The sequence below is a fragment of the Lottia gigantea genome, assembly GCF_000327385.1.
Source record: "Lottia gigantea unplaced genomic scaffold LOTGIsca_11, whole genome shotgun sequence".
NCBI lineage: Eukaryota > Metazoa > Mollusca > Gastropoda > Lottiidae > Lottia > Lottia gigantea.
This window is the reverse complement of record NW_008707001.1, coordinates 2,476,446-2,498,447: the sequence shown is the minus strand read 5'-3', so window position 1 is coordinate 2,498,447 and position 22,002 is coordinate 2,476,446. Positions and strand designations below refer to the sequence as shown.

Sequence of the window (22,002 nt, the reverse complement as noted above, 5' to 3'; positions counted from 1 at the left end):
AAATGTTTATTGATTTATAGACATTAGATTGATAGAATTCTGGGGGTACACTTGAAGGTGGGAAATTCAAGGGTCTTTGGATTCAGTACAATTGTCACACTTTGGTCTTCAAACTTGGTCTAAAGGTGGTAAAAAATGAGCTTCAAAGAAGCTGGATAGTCCATACAAAATAAGGCCGATCATGTCTGCATTGTTTTGGATATTCTCTTCTTATCTATTCTACTCTATCCATAATCTCTCCACCCAACACAATAATACATAGTACCTCATCTATCCACACATTAAGATATTACTGACACAGGCCCAGGTCTCAAGATTTTAGAGCATTATGAGATAGATAGCTATTCAACAGACTTTATCCTTTCATCTTTAATCTACGTTCTGTTCTAATAAATATTAACAGATTCATAACCTCAAACTCTTAAAGCCTACTTAATCTTAAAAGAAATAACAAAAAAATGTTTGTTAGCTTAAATCTTAGATAAAGTTTAATATATTTCAATATCTAATCTTATGCTTTTAATGTCTGATTCTTTTTTTCATGTCTGATTTCTTTTTGTGGCTTACTCAATTGTCAATAGACTTATTCTTATCATATATCAAACAACCAACTGTATCCATTACTTTTATTAGTTTTTGATCTCCAGATTAAACAGAATTTGATATACTCAAGATAAAAAAGTCCAGGTTTTTTTCTAATATAGATATATATAGAAATATCTAACAAAGTTATTAAGTCAATTGCATTTCTACGGGTTGCCATGATTCCTGTTTCCTCACTCCCTCCCTCCCTCACCACCAAAATAAATCAGTCTGATCTGGCGTGGCAGGCAGTGGCAGAGCCAGGTTTACGTCCGAGAGGGGTGAAATATCTGAGATTGCCGGAATTTCTAACCTAGGTATGGGATTTTTGCCCGAAAAATTTGCTTTCGGGGCTGCGAGGCGGGTGGGGGGGGATGGGTGGTGATCTCTCTGCAACCACTTTGGCTCCGCCACATCGTACCCTCTACCCATTCATAGAAATATCACAGGATTAAATCTATTATATTTTAATTTCATTCTTTCAGTAATTTTCAGTAATTTCAGGAATAAAAATATCAGCTGTGAAAGACTAATGATAATCTTAGAATTTCTTTGGGCAATAAAACATTTCTCAAATATTAATAGCTTCTTTTAAGAATTAATTCCTCTTCATTGCAACTGAACTCACTGAACAGGATTGAGAAATCAGTGAAGGGAATATTCTATTCTACTTTACTATATTATGAAGACAAGAGCTCATAATCGCAATATAATATGCCAGTAATCTCCATGACATCCACCTAAGTTGCAATAGATCACTTATCAAAAACTCTTCAAATTAAAATTATGATAATTGAAGATTTGAATAGTTACACAAGTATGTACTATTTCAAACTTAACCATATATTATGACACTGTGTTTTATATAACATCATATTACTTTAATAACGGTCATTATTACTTTATCATTTATAAGTATAATAATTATAATAAGTCTTTCTAAATCATATTTAATTTTTCTTTTTTAAGTACTCTAGCATTGTAAACTTAAACTAATATAAAACACTCAGTATAAACTGATTTTTAACAATGAATATGATTTAATCAAAAAGAATTATGACAATTTTACTATATTATTGCAGTATGATGGTACTTCTCACTGATATTACTAGTCAGTTATATAATGTTTCACTGCTGCAATTATGGTACTTACCAAAATATTGTATATGGTTGCATAATGGTACTTACAATATATAGTGAAGTACTTCAAAATAGAAACATTAAAACATTATTTAACTCCAATATATTGTTGTAATAATGGTACTTATGATATATTTTAGTCATTTTATGTTTTAATGATTCAATCTCAATGATGAGATGATGGTGTACTTGACCACTGTTATTGAATATAATTTATCATTAAATTTGTATAGTTTTTATACAGTGTTGTAATAAGAGTACTTATAATGATGTTACAATATATTAGAGTCATATTTCACCTTTTAATGTTTTAATGATGGGGCACTAGACTGATTATTGAATATGATTTATGAAGGTTATTACAATGTATTACAATTGCAATATAGAGTTGGAACTGTATTTATAAATGATGTTGGAATATATTTGAGATAAATAATGTTTCAATTTTGAGGTACTGTACTAAATATTGAATATTATAAAGATAATTCTTATAATTTTGATATTGTTGCAATGAATAAATAAACCAAGTCCTAGCAATCCAAACCCCAAACAAACCCAAAAACTAGCATGAAGCTACTTCTTAATGATAAAATATAGCTTAAATAATCTCATAATATTAGTTTAATTTTGAACTGATGGGAATCTTGACTTAACATTAAATATAATTCATTAATTAAATCTGTAAAATTTTGATATATGGTTGCAATGAATACTTCTAATGATAAAATATAACTTAAATAATATGATTCTATTAAAATAGTTATGTTAATTTTGATATATTGCTACTTCCAAATAATATTTGAATTATAATATTATAGTATATTGATGCAATGATGCTACTTCTAAATGATGAAATATAACTTAAATATAATAGAAGGCAGTAAGCGGAAACGTCTAATAACAGGACAATAATATAGTTTTAATTGGTTTCACCTTTTTGGGAATTTGTGATATAATTTAAATGATATGATTTCATAAAAAAAAAATAGCTAAGTTATTAGTTTAATGATGCTATAATGATGATGTACGTGACTAAACAGTGAAAATAACTATTACAATTTTTATATATTTGTTACTTATGGTACTTACGTCCCCTATTAGACTACAAGATAATATGACAAGCGAGAGACAGGATTAAGTGTTATAAATTAACAACAAGGGAATGTTAATCTGTCCGCAGATAATCTGTCTTGGTAAATAAATAGAAATTATATTACTGGTATTCAACTTACTATCAGTTTATTTAAAATAACAGATATCAATCATTATGAGTGTTGTTGACTACCTATAAGAAATGTCACATTGACAAACCCAATTGCAGAGTGACATATTGTGGTCCAAAGGAAAACCAATTTAACCCACAGACAGATTGAGCAGCTCTATTTCGTATTTTTACCAAAGCAAAAGCATTCTTAAACTTTCAGCACAGTTATTCAAATTAGCTTTGAAAAATGCTCAAATTTGGAAAATTTTTAAAAATTGGAAAAGTTTTTTTCACATCTAATTTTATTAAAAATATCCTTGGCTTGATTTTTAATTGTTTAAAACAAGTTAAGATAATAAATTGAAGTAGGTGTCGCTCATGTGGCAGGACATTCTCATGCTTTTGGAACCCCTCATTTCTTTCTACAGGACATAATAATGTATTGTATTTTAAACCTTGAAAAGATAATTAAAATATATCAAATAAAAACTCTTCAGCTCTTCCACAATATCTCTTTGACACTCAGTAAACATAAAATTTTAGCATATTAAAATTCTTAGAATTAACTTTTAGAATTATTCCCTCTCCCCTCTATCTCCTTAATTTAACAATTTCTTCACTGAATAAAAATTAAAAACAGTATCAACAGACAAATATCTTAAATAAATCTAAGTTTATGTAATGCTAAAGATATTAGGATATCAAAATGTAAGAAAAAAAAATTACCGTTAAAGTTTGTTCACCACCGCCTTTGGTATTCATGATGACAGTTAATACTGGCCACTATATAGTTTATAACGGTACCGTATACGGTATCGTCCCGTTATATTTCCTTAATTCACAACTCTTTAACCCATTTCACCTGAGTTAATTATCAAACAGGTGTGACACAGGTGCCCGTCAAAATTATCGCTTTCAATAATCCTTTTTAACTAGATGAGTACGATAATTATATTTTGAGCCGTTCTGACAGTTTCAACCATTACCTGTCGTTACTGAGGGTGATACGGAACTACTTTTGACGCTTTTGTATCCCTCCGCCTTCAGGTGAGATATTTATAAAATCACAGGCATTCGTTTCATAATTTCTTTCGTTAAGAAAGTATTACGTTCTGATTGGATAGTAAATATCGTAACGAATGCCTGTGTTGAGTTGTGACAAGTTTAAGATAAGATTATCAAGTCGTAAATCGTGCTTAAAAGTATAAGAAATACAAGACAATCGTGACTATATAACGGTAAAAACACTGCCGACAGGTAAACGAAGATGAAAGGCACCGACAATAGGATATCGATAAGTTATTGAATAAAAGATGATTTATTTTGACAAGACGCTGAATAAATATTTTCTACCTTACTGGAAATAGTATCTTACTAGAATAATTTTTAATATAGCTTATTATACTCTACACGAAATCATTGAGCTAAGGTATTTCAATATAGAAATCCTTATTGAGCCATAGCCGAGTCCACATGATTTCTCCCAAGTAGGCTAGTAAAGTAACCGAAGCACTGGTCAGGCCCGTAGCTCCAGGCGTAGAGGGGGGAAATTGATTGCCTGAAAAAAAATTACCGACCTACATCGTCACTGCAACTAAACACAAATTTCGAATATATTATTAATTAAATAAATTAATCTAAATTTATCTAACTTATCTGAAAAACATTTATTAAGAACTATTCTAAAGCGTTTCATTGGTCAATATGAAAATACAATTTTTGATTATGACGTCACAAACGAAATTAAGAAATCAATAGCACCATCTAATTTTGTTGTCTTCTGGATTACAAGACACTGGCCTTGTTGATGCTTAATGATTATATTTAAAGCTGACATAGGCCTACATGGGTTACAACTGTCGGCAGTGGCGGAGCCAAAGGGGCCAGAGGGGCATTGCAAAAACACTTGAACTAGTTCGCGAATGTGACATTGTTCAAGCTAGGTATTTTCTTGAAAAATGTAGGGAAAAAAATGTAAAAACAACTGAAAGAAGACTTTGTTTAGGCAAATTGAAGGAACCACAGACGTCTAACTGAAAATTGAAATGGTGCAAATTGATGCTATCAGTGTCCGGATATACATAAAAAAATTTTAAGAAAACCTCTTTACAATCCCTTTAAGGAAAATTCCGTTATCTTCTGTTCTCAAAAGGTCATTATGACGTCATAATAGACACCACGTCAAATGGGTTAATATTCATATGATTTGTGAATTTCGAAATGCAAAGAAGTTCTTTTCTTCTACGCACGAGATATATTGTTAATTTTGGAATATTGACCAAAATTCAAGGTAATCATTTCAGCAATCATTTGGATCTGTCTTTCTGACAATGCGAAATCAATTTGTATGGGGTAGCTGCATCATCTACGACTTCGTGTGCAAAACAAAAATGTTTTCCGGACAAAAAGAGGTAAACAAATATGTTAGAATTAGTTCTCTGCAATCTCCAAAAACGATGTTGCATGTATGACTACATCTTGATGAGGAGACCGTATGTATGACTACATCTTGATAAGGAGGTCGTATGTATGACCGCATCTTGATAAGGAGGTCGTATGTATGACCGCATCTTGATAAGGAGGTCGTATGTATGACCGCATCTTGATAAGGAGGTCGTATGTACGACCGCATCTTGATAAGGAGGTCGTATGTATCAGTGGTGGTGCCTGTGGGGGTACAGATGGGGCATTTGCTTGAATTTTGAGCTAAAAACCTATGATGCTTCAACAGCTCTCAACCCAGACAGATGCTCCCAGAGTCCATGGTTGGCTTATACTCTATTTCTGGATTATTTCATAGCAATATTTAGCAGTTTAAATCAAGAAAAAAAAAGATGAAAAATTATTTTTGAATTCAAGTTTTATTTTGAAGAATATTATATTTAGAGGGAAACTGTTCATGCTTTAACAAACTTTAAAATAAATAATAACAATTTGATCACAGTTATTTCCCTTTGTTTTACCAATCAATTCTTCAGTATCAATAGACCAGAATCAGGGCTGTTGATTTAGCTGTATTTGCCAGTCATGTCTGAATAGAACTCAAAGTTATTAATTTGATGTTTTCGATGCATTGTCGACCTATCCATATTAGACATGCCAAATTGGAGCATCACAAAATTTGAAGAATGCACCAAACTTGAATGACAAATATTTCGGACCAACAGCCCTGATAGGTAAAGCAGTGATAAAACAGATTAATCAAAGATATCTTAAATTCAACCTCATCGAAATACAGCTCTAGATAATATACTTTGTTTTCTTTCCTACTATGGGTAACTTCATTCTATATTCAATTTACTATATGGGTATTTGAGGATCCCTTTACCAGCTAGTCATTGACACTTTCTTTCTCAGAATATTCTTACCCAGCTGGTTGACAAGATTCATGAAGGAAAAAAGACCAGGTTTAAAATACATGACCTCATTTTGCTTTATATTAGCAAACTAAAACAGCCCAACGATGAAGATACTGGAATATTTCTGAGAATCAATGTAGCTGATATTGTTTATAAATATATATCTATCTAGAGCTGTATTTTAATCAGATTTCATTAGATACAGATTAAATATGGCGTTCAATAAAAAGGTAATATAAATTCCATAAAACAGCGGTAGTTATCACAGTATATTGTTCCAATGAGAAAGATGATATCTGGAGATGATAGATGACGATGGTTTCCATGGTAACTTTATGCTGCTTTATTATCAGATTCCTGAAAATGGAAAAAATTCATCTATTTAAGTGGAAATCTCAACATGACAGTAGATTTTAATCAATTAAAGGATACAATGATATGAAATTAACAGATAAAAGAATGGATCCATTGCTGACTTTGTGAAAGTGTAAATGAATAAATAATAAATTTCAGTTTTATAATAAAAATCATCAAAAATTAATTATTTTGATTGATTATCAACCAATCAGATGAGAATATTTACAGCAAAACTTACAGGGTGACCATTTGTCTTCTCTTCTTGAATTGGTGAATTCTGGAGAGAGAGGAATACATGCAATGAAATGGAGTTTTAAACAAATTTTGACATCCTACTTTTATATGTCCCCTTAGGCTTATGACTACATCATAAGAAGAGATACACCATTGGTTTTAGACACCTCAAGTTTGTTTTTTCAAAATTGACACATGGACCAACAACTAATAGCAGGGCTAAAAGGAAAGGGTAAATTTGAAAACTTTTGAAATTTGGGGATATTAGACAGATCCTCTAACCCGACTGACAGCTCTTCTATGAGAGCTACTTTTGCTTTTAAATCTGATTTAAGAGACTGTTTTATGCTCATGAAGAGTCAAAATCAAATGAAATCCAATAACTACCTTGCCCTGGTCCATCTTTTCTTGTTGAAGATCAGAATTAGCTTGTGATTTCTTCTTTTCTGTAGCAATAATATCATCAAATTCTTTCTTAGCCTTGGCTATTAGATCTTCTTCAGTTTCTTGTAGATCATCCTGGGCTTCTTCCTCTTGCTGTTAATTAAACAATATTGTGGGTTAGGTTAGGGCAAGAGTTTAAAGAGAATGAAAATTTATAGTGGGACATGTGAACTTCGACAACAGAAAACTACCATTTACTGTACTAGTTTGATATAGTTTCAAAACATGGAAGCCACTATTGAGCCAATTAGTTATCTTAACATGATAGCTTTGTATTCCAACTGCCATTGCGCCAAACTGCTTGTTTCTTGGACACATTTAGTGAATACAATTCAGAGTTACAGACGTAACTCACTAAACATAGCTTCAAATATGATTCAGGGAAGATTCCAGAGCTGGTGTCAGTAGATATTTTCACAATTTTAAACCACAACTAGTGACCAATTACACTATTACCTTTTCTTTGCCCTCTTGTGAACTCTTTGTTCTTTCCTTTAGTTTCATTTCTCTATGTCGACCCTCCAAAATCTTTTCTCTTCTCGTCTCTCTTTCTAACATCTACGATGAAAAGTATAATATTGTTAAAATTGAATTCTGATGATCAAAATTAATTGCTTTACTGGTTGTATCGATCCATTTTACTAATCTCTGAAACACAAAATTGCCCCCCCCACCTCCCCCCTCCTTCCAAGATTAAAAGGTCAATACTTACTGCTGTAACCAGGTTCTTCTCATTTCTCTGTAACTGGTATAAGCCTTCTGATAATTCTAATAAAGTAGTGGTACCATCCTGTGATCCACATGCCACTAATTTAGCTTGCTCTTGTACTCTTAAACTGTGTAATGGACCATCACAGACCTACAACAGACCATGCAAGACATTCAAAAATTGTTTTAAGATTTTTATAGTTGCGCATCACATTAAACTTAGATTTGTTAACAATAGAAGATGCATCTGAAATCATTCTACCGACTACAGAAAAATCTCACATCATTAAAAATTAAATCCAACAGACTAGCTTAATGCAAGATCACAGCTAGTTAAGCCTTACATTCATTTACCCAGCTGACTGACTGCAAAATCAAATTGCGATCAATTTTTAGTCAAATTTCTTATAAAATTTTCCAAAATGACAAGACTTGTTTAAAGGCAGAAAGATAGAAATACCGACCTGTAAACTAAGTGTTGGATCATTCTGTTTAAATAGTATATCCCACACATCTAACGTTCCGTCCATCTTGGTGATAAAGAATACAGCAGGTCTGGTTGGACTCCAACATCCATCAGTTAAATAAGATGAGTATTGTCTGAAATAATCAATTAAAATTTACTTTCAGTTTAGTTTTAAACTTGTTGATTTGTACCTAGATTAGAGTGCAGAAAACACAGTTAAGTATTCAAATCTTTTGGATCTCAAACTTTTCGTTTACAAATGTAGAACTACTCAAGAGAATTTTCGATCCAATGAAATTATTTTGATTATCATCTGAGTGATATATAAAATTAAAACTGTTGCATATATGAAATTAGTTGCAGTAAATAGTATAAAATAAACTTACTTTGTCCACATAATGGAGGATTCTCTGATATCTTCTGACCAAATCTAAAAACAACACGATTTCATTAAATATTGTTAAATAAATAATTTGTCTGATTTCTCTCTTAAAATTTATAAATTAATCATAAAATCTCAAGCAACACCAGGACACTTGTATCTCGTATATTTCTACGATTCCTAGATTCCATAAATTAACAAAATATCTACATATAACTTTTAGTACATGGACAAGATAACAATAAAAGAAGCCATTATAGGACTTAACATATAAGAATACTTGAACTTACTCTAGCAGTCCAATCACCAACAGATAAGAAGTTTTTAGGGAAGTAAGGATTTCTCTGTAGACTATATACAGGTCCAATATGACCAGGATATAGAGCAACTATCTTCTCTAGGGGAGTTTTAGCTTTTCTGTTACACGACATCACAGTACCTTGTTCTGTTCCAACCATAAACTTTGTGGGCTGTAAACAAAATTGTAGAAGTGTATTTTTTGTTTTTTGAATTAAACACAATATTTGTACAAATTATATCAAAACAATGGTTATTCATGGTTCTTTGCTTTCAAACTCCCATAAACACTTTGTGGTCTGAAAATGCTCCTGGCATAAAAAAGGTAAAAAAATGATAAAATAGTCAACGGTACAAAGCACATCTTAAAATATGCTAAGCTTATATGTGATGCCATCCCAAACATAATTGAGGCAATAAAGCACACAATTCCTAACTGTTGATCAAAATGTCCCAAAAAAATTAAAAATAGGTAATAGCAAACTTACAATAGTAGGTTCATACTCCAAACTATAAGCACCCTGAGCTTTACTGAAATCTTGTTTTTTGTCCAGATATAATTTTTCTGTAGGTTCACCCAATTTTCTGATGTCCCACCATAAAACTTGACCATCAGTGGATGTAGAGAAACATTCTGAACCAGTTTTAGATTGAATCCAGATAGCTTTATAAGCTGGATCACGATGACTCTGTTCAATAGGTGTCATTTCTACAGGTTGTGAACCTTTTCTGGTGTCCCAATAAGCTAGAAATAAAACTAACACAGTAAACTAACAGACTGATGCAGATTACTTTGATTCTTTTTCCCCAATTTCCCGTTCTTTGATAATCATTCACAAAAATCTTTTGCCAAAAGAAATGTGAACTCGCCGTCTGACTTTTCTACTTTTCAGTGGTCTTCTGAACAGCATCAATGATTCAATGATGGGTAGAAACTGGGTTGACCTCCCTGGGAATCAAGCCATGGAACTCTCAGTCAGTAAGCAAGTGTCTAACTCTTGTCACTTATGTAAAATATATAAGAATATCTTACCTATTTGACCATTATAACAACCTCCTAATAATATATGTGAATCTTTAGGATTATATTCTAAACAAACTAACGGTGATACAGGCTTTAATGTCATTTCTGGTTTGTTGGGGTTTTCTGAAAATAAAAAAGGTGGATTAAAAATAATGTGTCAAGGGAGACAACTCAATTGGTGTTTAATTAACAAAGAACAAGATATATTGTAATCAACCAAAGATATTTGAAGACTCAAGCAATAAACACTTAATACATTTTACTTTGGGTTGAATAATTTGTAATTAAACACTCTACATGTGAAGAATACAAAGCCAGTCTAAGACTAGAATTATATTGTGTCCTTTTCTACTTAAAATTAAATGGACTGGTCATGAGTATTCTACTCAGCATTTTACACAATGTATTTATCTCTAAATGTGGGTCCTGTTTAAATTTTAATTAGAAAGAACTTACCGACATCCCAAATATAAGAATCCATACTGGTATCAGGTGATGAACCTTGGAATTCAAGATTACAATAAGCTACTGCTAATTTTCTGGGACCATCAGGAAACCAGGAGATATGTGTTGCTGTACGTTTGATTTCATTTGGATCTCTGTAATAAAATCAATAAGCAAAGTTGAGGTATAAGTGAAAAAGAACTTGGCCAAATCTTTGGAAATTCAATGAACTACCAACTAAACTGGGCTCTTCAGTTTCAACAAGAGGAGGTCAACAAGAGATGAGCCTTACAGGAAAGAGTAAAACTCAATAAAACAATTGTCCACTTCGATCAGATATTTTGTGTCACAGTGTAGACAATGGCCGTAGTTTATTTGTATACATCGTTCTTGTGTCTATTTTGTAACTGCTAACCCATGCAAATACAAGATCCACACCAAGGGAGCTAGTTTTGGGAAATGGATGTCAACTTTTTAATGCAGGAAATAAGTTAAAACCATGTTTTATCCTACCTGAATACATTAATAGTTTTAGCTGAGGGAGTTTCATCAATATGATCAACATCTACATCTTCAAAATATTCTTCATAAATATCAATAGCATTATTCTGTTTAATACAGTGTTCCATAATCTGTAGAGAGAAAGATAGAGAATCACAGTACATCATAGAGCTAGTGGTGTGAATAGATTGATAAACCATCAGTACAGGTACCCTTACCCTTTATTTGAAACATCATCATTTCTAATTCTTACACATTCAGCATGATCAGGTTAATTGAAAAAGATAAAATAGAAATTTGTAGCAAATTTGTAAAATATTTGGCAATGGATCATTTGATATTTCACATGCAGACCTCTCTCCTACACAGAGTACATCAAAACACTTACATTTCCCAGTTGCTGTATTGTGGCAATGTACATTTCATCTTTCTCAACTTTCTTTCTGTATCTGGTAACTTGTTCAACTTCTTGTGGATTAACATCTTTAGGCCAGCCACCTTCTGTATGATTAATACCTCTAGAACTTGTCTCAAATCTCTCTGTGTTCACCTATCATAACAAACAATTATTATAATGTGAAAATCTATATCCTTATTTAGAACAATCATTGCTTGTTATCCAATTTTTTAATGTGTTTTTTAACTTTCGTAATACGCTTAGTCGTATTTGTAATAATGCACAGTAAGTATTGTTGTTGTACTAGTGCCAGATATCTAAACACGTTAATCAAAACTGCTATGATTAATGACTAAAGGCAAGTAGTTGTAAAACTTGCTGTATGATCAAACTTCTATTTAAAATGTATTAGATGTCACAAGTGTAAAAAATTGGATTTCCAATTGGTACAATTTCATTCCTACTTAAGCTCATTCATTAAACTTATGAAAACCACACAATAGACAAAGTATTAGTTTATAAACAAACAAGCATTTTCTTGGTACCAGTAGGGTAAATTGGTAATTTAGAATGACATGGGAGTGACAGGGTTAAAAGAATCTCACCTCATGTTCTGACATTTCCTGAACACATTGTATGGCTGTGTCTACTGGATTTCTTTCAACAAAATCTTGTGATAACGAAGCATCAGGTACAATATCAACATGGAGTTCGGCTGGTCTATCAGAAAAATTACATTGGCGACCAAACTCGCTTCTTTTCTTCGTATAAACGTAAACTATCTCCATTTTGGTTTTTTATTTATCTGTAATGATACCAACAGAACCTACTGTTGTCAAAATCACTCTTGCATTTACAGGTAGGTCTTACAACAAACAATGCACTGTTTTATAATGTTGCCAACAAAAGTCAAAAACAATGCATCGAATGGGTGCATGCGAAAATTCAATCTAATTTACAAGTGTTTGACACAATCGCAAAGCCTTTTGAAATAAATCAGTCCTTACTATCGTGTTCTTAAGTCCATTAACTTCGAGGTTTCACACAACACTTACTTAATTATTAATGCCTTCTTCTTTATTTTGTAAATAATTCAGATTAATAAAATTCTCAGCTCCATGGATAAGAAAGCTTCTATAGTTACCCGTAGCAACATAAAACCACGCATGCTCAAGGCCTTTTCCGGTTAAACATTTCCGGTTTAGATCGGAAGTCAAAACAAAACAAACTGAAAGTAGACTTCACTGAGTTTCTTTCTTTGCAAATCATGCTAAGTTAAAGCAGTAAAATGTCTATCCAAGCAGTTGACAATTTATTTCAACAAGCAAGGTTAATGCTTTTTTATGACAAACTTGAAAAATGAGGGATGATATTGAAATACAGACATTTTCATTGTAAACTATCTCGATTGCTGTTAGAAAGGGGCGTGGTCTTAATCCGTAATAATCAAATTTAATAATCCGAAAATTAATTAGACCACATATCGATGAATTAATGAATGGGTTGTGCCAGTAATCGTACCTTTATTTTGTTGGGAATAAATGAGATGCAAAAAAGATAATGTTAAATATCTTTAAGATTTTTACTTATTTATCAAGGGCTGTGTATTTCTATTAAAAAAAAGAAAGAAAGCTTATATGATGAACATTTTGGCTTATCAAGTACAGCTTCTCTGTGATTTGATCTTGTGTAACACATAAAAAATTATCAATTGTTTTTTGTCTTAAAGGAAAGCATCAGATGAAGATATAGAAAAGTTATGTAATAATATTTTAGATGTATTTCATCAACCAGAAAAACTAACAGAATGTACCAATTTACTACGACAGTTATATTTTATACTACAGGTTTCAGACCATCCTATGAGGTAATGATAATTTTGCTGCCATTTTTGGAGGATCTATGTCAGCTTTGTTTTGTGATAAGTCTTAAAGCTGAAACAGCAGCATTACAGTCTTAAGAACAGTTTTCAAACTAACATGCATCATGACTTCAAGAAAAATTGACAATTATTTTACAGGAATAATGAGAGAATGACAAACTTTCACATGCCAACCTAGATAAGAATCCATGGCCACAATTTGTTTGATGTATGCTCTCCAGTTTTAACTTTTACATTGTAAATAACTAAAACATGTTAAACGAAACTCGAAATCCAAAACAATATTTTGTCGAACAACAAATATACTAAACTATACTAATAAATATTTCAGTTTACCGAAGAAGCTACTAGAGAATCTGATTACCTCAGTTGGGTTGATGAATGAAAGAAATCTAAAACAATGTTTAATTTGTCAGAGAATAGTAAAAGAAGTTATGCCCCTTGACGCTGAGAATATGTCTGAGTTATTACAACCTGAATCAGGCAGTTCCGTTACTAAAAATCTTTTTCCTCTTTATATAGCTCAGGTAGGTTTGATATTGTAATATTAGTAACCCTCCATCTGTAGGTGCAGATTCCTCGGATGCTCAGAGAATATTTCTTTCTTCCTTGACTCCTTTATTAAATATCTTGATAAGTCACTGTCAGACATGCTTGTCGTTAGGTGAGTTTGTGACACAAAATGCCTTAGTTCAATGGTGAATATGTTTAATAATTTGAGAATGTATATTTAAGGGTAAAAGATATGGTTGTATTAAATCAGTTCTATCTTCAGCTATGAGGTAAACTTTATTCATTTTTATCACAAATATAAAACTGTTACATGGGTTACCCATTATGAAAACGTTCAAAACAAACTTGTGAGAGCACAATGGCAGACCTACATCTGCACATTGAGGCATTTATTATCGGTTTACAAACACTTTACTATATGACATATGACATGCTGGTTAGAAATTACTATCTATTTTTCCTACCCTATCTATACCTGTGTTTGTCTGTGTTGAGATATCTTTCAATTTATTATTCATTCATCATATTTTAGATGGCTAGGTAATCAAGACTTAGATTTTGAAAGTCAACGACAAAGTTTTGTATTTTTAGTAGCTGTGTCTATTTTACATACTAGTTCTCTGAATACAGGTATGTTTTTACTGCCTTGTATGAGTTAGTTAGGGAGAAGTAAAGGCAAGGAGGTCACATAATCATTTACCATGGCATCTGTATCTTGGTCTTTTTGAGACTAAAGGAATTAAGAAGCTATATGGATATAAATTATTTACATTTTATCAATGTTTTACATGTTCATACAGGCAGTATTATAAAATGTTGTAAAAAAAACAAGATGCTATTTCTAAATTTATTAAATCAAGATTTCACATGCTCATTGCTCTTACATACTAGATGTCTCTTGCTGATAGTATACTCTGGCACCACTGGCAGATTCATCCAAATCAAAAGCCCTGGATCAGTTGATACACTAAATGTTTGAATGTTTATTTAGAATATATAGAAACTCACAATGGTTATTGAATGCTAGAGTACATACAATGTTTTAATATTTGTTGTAGAATATATAGAAACTACAAGTTCTAAGATATCACAATGGTTATTAAATGCTAGTATACAACAAGCACCCAATCCCTATACTATTAATCCATTCCGGAAAGATCAAACTAATATAGTCAACGAAATAGATGGTACACCAAGTCAGAACTTCTTTACTTTTTTAAATATAGGTAAGTATTTTAGAGTTTATATAAACTTAGCACAAGCATTCGTTTAAACGAAATATTTAATTTGGACCTCAATATTTGAATGAAAATGTCTTAAACCTGGCCTTTACATCTTGTCATCAATAGTAAAGCAATTATTCCAGATTAACTGGAGGGTAAGGAGAGGTACATATTAAACATGCTTGCATATCTTTACATCTTGTCATCAATAGTACAGCAATTATTCCAGATTAACTGGAGGGTAAGTAGAGGTGCATATTATACATGCTTGCATATCTTTACATCTTGTCATCAATAGTATAGCAATTATTCCAGATTTACTGGAGGGTAAGGAGAGGTGCATATTATACATGCTTGCATATCTTTACATCTTGTCATCAATAGTATAGCAATTATTCCAGATTAACTGGAGGGTAAGGAGAGGTGCATATTATACATGCTTGCATATCTTTACATCTTGTCATCAATAGTATAGCAATTATTCCAGATTTACTGGAGGGTAAGGAGAGGTGCATATTATACATGCTTGCATATCTTTACATCTTGTCATCAATAGTATAGCAATTATTCCAGATTAACTGGAGGGTAAGGAGAGGTGCATATTATACATGCTTGCATATCTTTACATCTTGTCATCAATAGTATAGCAATTATTCCAGATTAACTAGAGGGTAAGGAGAGGTGCATATTATATTTGCAATTATACAGTATACAAGATTATTTGAATTATAAATTTCAGGCCAATATTACACTGAAGATCAGTTTCTGAATATCCACTCATTCTCCATGTTATATAAATGGCTGTATCATTGTCACAAACAACTGACATCTGACACTACTGTCACTAACAATGGCAGTGACATGTCACCAACTGACAGATGTAAACAAGTGTTTGGTAATCTGGCCAGTAAAACAGTGGAATATTGTTTTAGATTACTTGACCAATGTGAAAGAAGTAAGTTGGTGTTTTGGCTTTCTGACCAAAAATAATTTTTTCCCAGAGAGACAATGGCTCACTGTTGATTTGGAAGCAGTGCCCCACTTTTTGTTGTGTGAATTAGTGTCCTGGCCAAATTGTCATGGTCTATCTTCATTTGAAAAAACATAAAGAAAACAACCAAGATAACAACCCACGACCACCATTGTATTATGTTTACACTGCTGTTGACTCTTTTGCTCTCTACAGCCCTTCTGTTAGTCATAAAGTTTCAGAATCGTATAATGTATAACACCCAATTAACTTGGCGCTGTTGCTTTTTTTTTTGACAGAACCAAAGGTGGCAACAGATGCAGAAATACAGATAGCAGTAAGTTAATTAGGTTTTAAAAAATGAACGTGGAAATTGCCAGATAATGCACATTAGCTAAAAGAATTGTGTAGAAGTTACCTTATGGTTTTATGTGTAGTAGAGACACGGATAGCATCTACTCTCATCATCCCAAATTTAAGTCAGATGTTTGTAGATCTTGTACATAGTCTGTAGATCTGCCCTTGACTATATTTTTTTTCATTTTTATTTTCTAGTGTTTGTATGAAACAGTGACTATATTAGATTTAATCTGTTCTATAGAAGCTAACTATATACCTAAAGTACATCAGGAAATAAAACGATTATATACACGTTTATCTCATGATGTTACAGCCTTCCCTGTTATTATACAGATATTACAGTTCTTTATCAATCACAGTAAGTATATACAATGTTACAGCCTTCCCTGTTATTATACAGATATTACAGTTCTTTATCAATCACAGTAAGTATATACAATGTTACAGCTTTCCCTGTTATTATACAGATATTACAGTTCTTTATCAATCACAGTAAGTATATACAATGTTACAGCTTTCCCTGTTATTATACAGATATTACAGTTCTTTATCAATCACAGTAAGTATATACAATGTTACAGCTTTCCCTGTTATTATACAGATATTACAGTTCTTTATCAATCACAGTAAGTATATACAATGTTACAGCCTTCCCTGTTATTATACAGATATTACAGTTCTTTATCAATCACAGTAAGTATATACAATGTTACAGCCTTCCCTGTTATTATACAGTTATTACAGTTTTTTATCAATCACAGTAAGTATATACAATGTAAGTATATACAAGTCAATATCGTATAATATTGTACACAGTATATTAATAGAAAAACAAAAAATAGGACTTGCCATATTGAGTAAGATTCATGGCCGTATCCCAGTTGTGAACTTGGTAGGTTAGTTTCTAAATAGTGCAGTGGTGGGAGAGCTCAGTCAGTAGCTGGTTGGATTGATGTCTGTTAGATGCTCATGTGCTATTCATATCTGGCCATATAAGTCATCCTGAGGTTGGCTTTCACCTATTATCTGAAATTTGTTGGAATATGATGGTGATGTGTATTTTAAATGTTTAAATACAAATTTCTAATATTTGCATGAATTTTGATATGAAGTTATGAAGTGAAATAGTGGCATGATATTTTGTTGCAGGTAGTGCAGTGGTCCATGATCCACAAGAGACGTATCAACATGTGTTTACAGAGATATTATCCCAGCATTATACAGATCAAGGCTTGATGTTTGATATAGTTAATTTTATTATGGATAATCTAGATACGTTATGTTATAAAACATCTATTTTATCAACATACTTCCCTAATATATTTAAGGTAAGTTATTTCTTACATGTCACTCTTCTACCTGTTGGTCAGCTTTTACACTTTCACTTACTCAATATTTTCGAGCATAAATGACAAGAAAAAAGCATTCTTAAACTTATGAAATTGATTATGTTCCTTCTTTGTATTATCTTGGTAGTTTTATCAACCTACCAAATTGCCAGGTTTCGTAGAAGTAATTACCAGTCTCTAAAATATTTGGCAGTGATGTTTTCTTGAGGGTCATTCTAATGAGGTAAAATTTCAGATAGCCATAATTAGCATGTTTTTTTTTTTTTATTTATTTATTGCTCTTAAGTTCTGAAAGGAATTTTATTGTTGTATTTATTACAGATTTTAGCCTGGCATCCCAGAACATTCCTGGCAGAATTTATTGATATTTTACCAGCTTTGATGTCTCCCACTACATCCCTAGAGGTAGGATTATATGACAGCATACAAGGATGTTACACCTGAAATGATTCCTGTGGGTCATTTTCTAACTGCAGATTTTAAAAGAATGCTTAATTTGTAATCAGGAATAAGTCTTTCCTTGTCTTTAATAGTTCACCCATCTGGAAATGGGTTATCTATAATCTAGGAAAAATCACTGCCAAGAAGTTAGACCAAGTTTTATTTCTTATCACAGTTGATACAGCTATATTTGTTTTTTTTTTTTATATAATTAGTAATGAATGTGTTAAAATAAACCAAAGATAGGGTTATCTTTTCCTTAACACAATCATCTTTTCTATTTTTTCTGTAATTGTAGATTTTCCATACTATACTGGATCTACCATGTATGACAGGAGCTCTAGAGACCATAGTAAAGAGTCCAGAAAATACTAGTCAGTTATCAACAGTTACAGTTACTCCAGCTAGTTCACTAGAGGCCTACCAGATGGCGCTCTATAGACCTTTACTTACCTTCATTACTAGAGTTGAGGGCGGCCACGGTGATACTATAAATAGGTAAGATTAAATTTGTAACAGCAATGTTTAATTGATATAATTAATTCTTCAATAAATAATCGTGTTGAGTCCTAATCTTGGTAGGTGTGTGAAAGTCTGGTGACCTTGAATAAGCCATCTTTCCTCATCAATAGCAAGAGTTTTGGCCAAGGACCAGCTGGTAGACATGATCCTCTTCCACCTGAGTTGTTATCCCTGTAAACAAGGTTGTTTCTCTATTTTTCTCTTTACAAATACAGTGTATTTTGTGTACTCTGACATGCAGTGGGACCATATAATTATGTCTGATTATACAGAGTGTCAGGGTTCTCAAAGTACACCACTCAATGAGAGCTATATTATGTATTTCAGATTAGACTCCCTGCATGGTGTATTAGATGATTTAAAGAATAACCCCAGAGTTACAGTAGCTTCACAGACTGTTCCTGTTTTACTCAGGTAACTTCATAACATAACTCTTGAGAGGTCAACCAAAACAAATCGGGGATTGTTACAGGGGCAGCTCCAAGTGGGAAGGGCAGAAATGTAATAATTTTGAAAAAATGATCTATCAAATTACATAAAAAGTAGGATTAAAGTCCTTTGTTTTCAAAAAAGTTTTCCCCCTGACGCCCAAACGCAATCAAAATTTAAATTGAACCCTGAGTAAAAGCTGCTTAAACTTTGATTTATACTAGTTATACCACAACTAAGCTCCTCCTCTTTTTCAATGATAAGGTCAAAGGGAATTGTTGATATCATTATTCAATTCATTACTAGAGTATGGTTTGAAGAAATATTAGAGAATGGAGGCAATGATTTTGCTATACAGTTATTACCAGTAATGCTGGAGAGATCTATTTTACTCTATCCTAAACCAGATTTTACAGCAGACGTAAAGAGGTAGTATAGAAATATAGGACGTAAAACTCCTTTTTCATTATCGTTTGGTCTTACATCTAGTGGTCAATCCTCAGTGCTACTGGTTGAAGATATATTATTATACTTTCTTCATGTTTCTTTCAAGAAAAAAGGAATCCACAGTGATCAATCCATACACATAATCCTTGGAAAACATTTAGAAGTATCACAGAACATTAAAAAATAACAGTTTTATGGATATAAACTTCTGTTTATTATTTAAACACAACATTTCATTACATATACAGGTAACGTTCTCAAGTGATGATTATATCCATAAAATTGTTGTTTCTTTATCCATATACATGTTCTAATAGGGTTTTGAAATGGTATTTTAATGTGTTTTGTATATTACAGGATACTATCAGAGAATTTAGTAAAACTACTAAAGAAATACAAATCAATAGTCATAAGTCAATATGATGAGATATCAGATTTCTTAATTAGTACCAGAAATATATATAATAGAGAGGAATTTTATACCAATTTAGTAAGTTTTTTGAATCTTTACTTTCAATTTAAACTCTGGACCAGTTGGTCAAATATAAACCTAATAGTGACAATAGCCACAGAATAATTAGCGTGGACTAAATGCGAGACTTTAATTCTAAAAAGTGCTATGGATAGCTGAAATTGCTCTCTATGACTCTATACATACTTATAGGTGAAATTGAACTTTACCAGGTAGTAAAACAATTATTTCGAGAACTGTATAATAAAGGTAGCAATTATTAGACTGTACCTTAATAATAAAACATGTACAGCTGATATAATATATTATGTTGTAGGTTTGGTGTGTTGGTGAATATTGTACAGTACAACATAGTAAAACATGTACAGCTGATTTGATAGCCAAGTATTACAATATATTAGAAGCTGTTACATATGAAACTTCTGGTATTATAATAAACAATGATGAAACATCGTATATTACATTGAAAACTGTTTCAGTTCTGATATCTGCTTTATCTAAGGTAAGAGAAGTCTAATAGAATTGTTTCATTGTAAATAACCCAAATTAGGTACACTAGATATTAAGATTTACTATTTTTTGGATGTATTAGATTAACCTTTCATATTCTTATGCAAGCTAAGCAATCATTTTATTACTCAAATTGGGAGACTAAGACCTTGTGTCCTACAGATTTGACAGGTCAAAATAGTACTTACTTCATGCCTGTCTCCCCACGGTGAATGATACAGTTTAGAGAAGCAAGTCATCTGAATTACGGTAGACCATTTTACTTAGGCCCAATATGCAAGAATTGCACAAAATCATGTTTAGCCAAATTTTCCTCATTGCACACTACATGGAGCTTCATTTTTATCATGTAGTTGGCCACTCGATGTCAAGATTTGATCCCCCGAGCTATATTGTGTTTAACGAAGGTCACCAAACAACATTTAACCAATAGTAACGGTGGTGAAATACTGGTTTCAAGATGCCAGGAACTTATAAATATACTCAAATTACCAAAGTAAGCCATTTTCTATTTTTATATCATGATGGGGAGGGTTTCTGTAAAGATCTGAAGCTGCTGTGAATAATTTGGTTCGAATTCTGGAGAGATTTATCAATACAGTTGAAATTTCGAGATTCATTTGCCAACTTTTGGCAAATTTAGTTATGATATTATTATCGCCGAAATTACCAAAGTAAGAAAATTTCAAGAGTTTTTGATTTTGATATGAGTAAGGGCAGGGTAGGGTTTCTAAAGATCTAAAAGCTGTGAATGACTGGATCAACATTTCTGGGCAGGATATGGCTACAGATAAGTGAGTACATGAAACAAGCTATAAGATTTTATAAGTTTATGATTTATTTATCTACTTTCAGCTTTGCGTCCGTGATATTAAATCCACCAGAAGAAATTGAATCAGGAAGGTGAGTTGCAACAGTTTAACATCAATGTCTAATATCTTACTATTCTGCTTCTCACTAGACAAATCTCTCTCGTGTTAAATTGGGGAAACTATGCCAACTCTTTTGCAATTCCCATCTCTCACGATATCTTAAATGAGCTGAACATTTAGAACATCAGGCTTCTGTTTATAATCCTAATGGAACTAGAAGATCTGTTTCTTAGTTTCTCAGTCAACTGAAAATGATTAGCACTAACCAGTAGTAGATAATGTTCATAATAACCTCGATTGACTGATATCTCTAAGTTAAAAGTATATCAAAATTGACCCGTCTTAAATTGATTTCAATTATTTTTTTACAGGTGGCATAAAGACAATACATCTATACCTATATTATTACGAGCTTCACATAGACATTTAACTTCTGATGGCTGACAGTTTTATAATAAAAATTTATAATGCTT

At 32.0% G+C, this 22,002-nt stretch overlaps 2 protein-coding genes across 2 annotated transcripts; one reads left to right on the top strand and one right to left on the bottom strand.

Annotated features, from left to right (window-relative positions):
• Positions 1-7,206: 7,206 nt before the first annotated feature.
• Positions 7,207-12,327, bottom strand: LOTGIDRAFT_110559 (hypothetical protein; the record flags this gene model as incomplete). The annotated part of the gene is made up of 12 exons (XM_009047155.1): positions 7,207-7,407; positions 7,777-7,878; positions 8,033-8,179; positions 8,493-8,628; positions 8,881-8,924; positions 9,167-9,346; positions 9,662-9,918; positions 10,207-10,320; positions 10,654-10,796; positions 11,155-11,273; positions 11,531-11,692; positions 12,145-12,327. 12 exons carry the CDS (start codon positions 12,325-12,327, stop codon positions 7,207-7,209), a joined length of 1,788 nt encoding a protein of 595 aa, XP_009045403.1.
• A 446-nt stretch (positions 12,328-12,773) lies between these two features.
• On the top strand, positions 12,774-22,002 carry LOTGIDRAFT_230221 (hypothetical protein). The gene is made up of 23 exons (XM_009047154.1): positions 12,774-12,868; positions 13,269-13,406; positions 13,753-13,948; positions 14,157-14,203; positions 14,467-14,564; positions 14,993-15,160; positions 15,897-16,112; positions 16,427-16,464; positions 16,683-16,845; positions 16,888-16,912; positions 16,955-17,046; positions 17,089-17,113; positions 17,156-17,247; positions 17,637-17,815; positions 18,158-18,241; positions 18,576-18,775; positions 19,127-19,213; positions 19,535-19,657; positions 20,033-20,165; positions 20,464-20,649; positions 21,011-21,153; positions 21,513-21,560; positions 21,901-22,002. The coding sequence occupies exons 1-23, from the start codon at positions 12,828-12,830 to the stop codon at positions 21,971-21,973; spliced, it is 2,595 nt and encodes an 864-aa protein (XP_009045402.1). The 5' UTR covers positions 12,774-12,827; the 3' UTR covers positions 21,974-22,002.

Excerpts from the sequence above, each read along its gene's own strand:
- LOTGIDRAFT_230221 (XM_009047154.1), top strand. The coding sequence starts at position 12,828 with ATGTCTATCCAAGCAGTTGACAATTTATTTCAACAAGCAAG. Across the intron at positions 12,869-13,268 it reads AATTTATTTCAACAAGCAAG|GAAAGCATCAGATGAAGATA; the intron begins GTTAATGCTTTT and ends TTTGTCTTAAAG. Across the intron at positions 16,913-16,954 it reads ACAGTTCTTTATCAATCACA|ATATTACAGTTCTTTATCAA; the intron begins GTAAGTATATAC and ends GTTATTATACAG.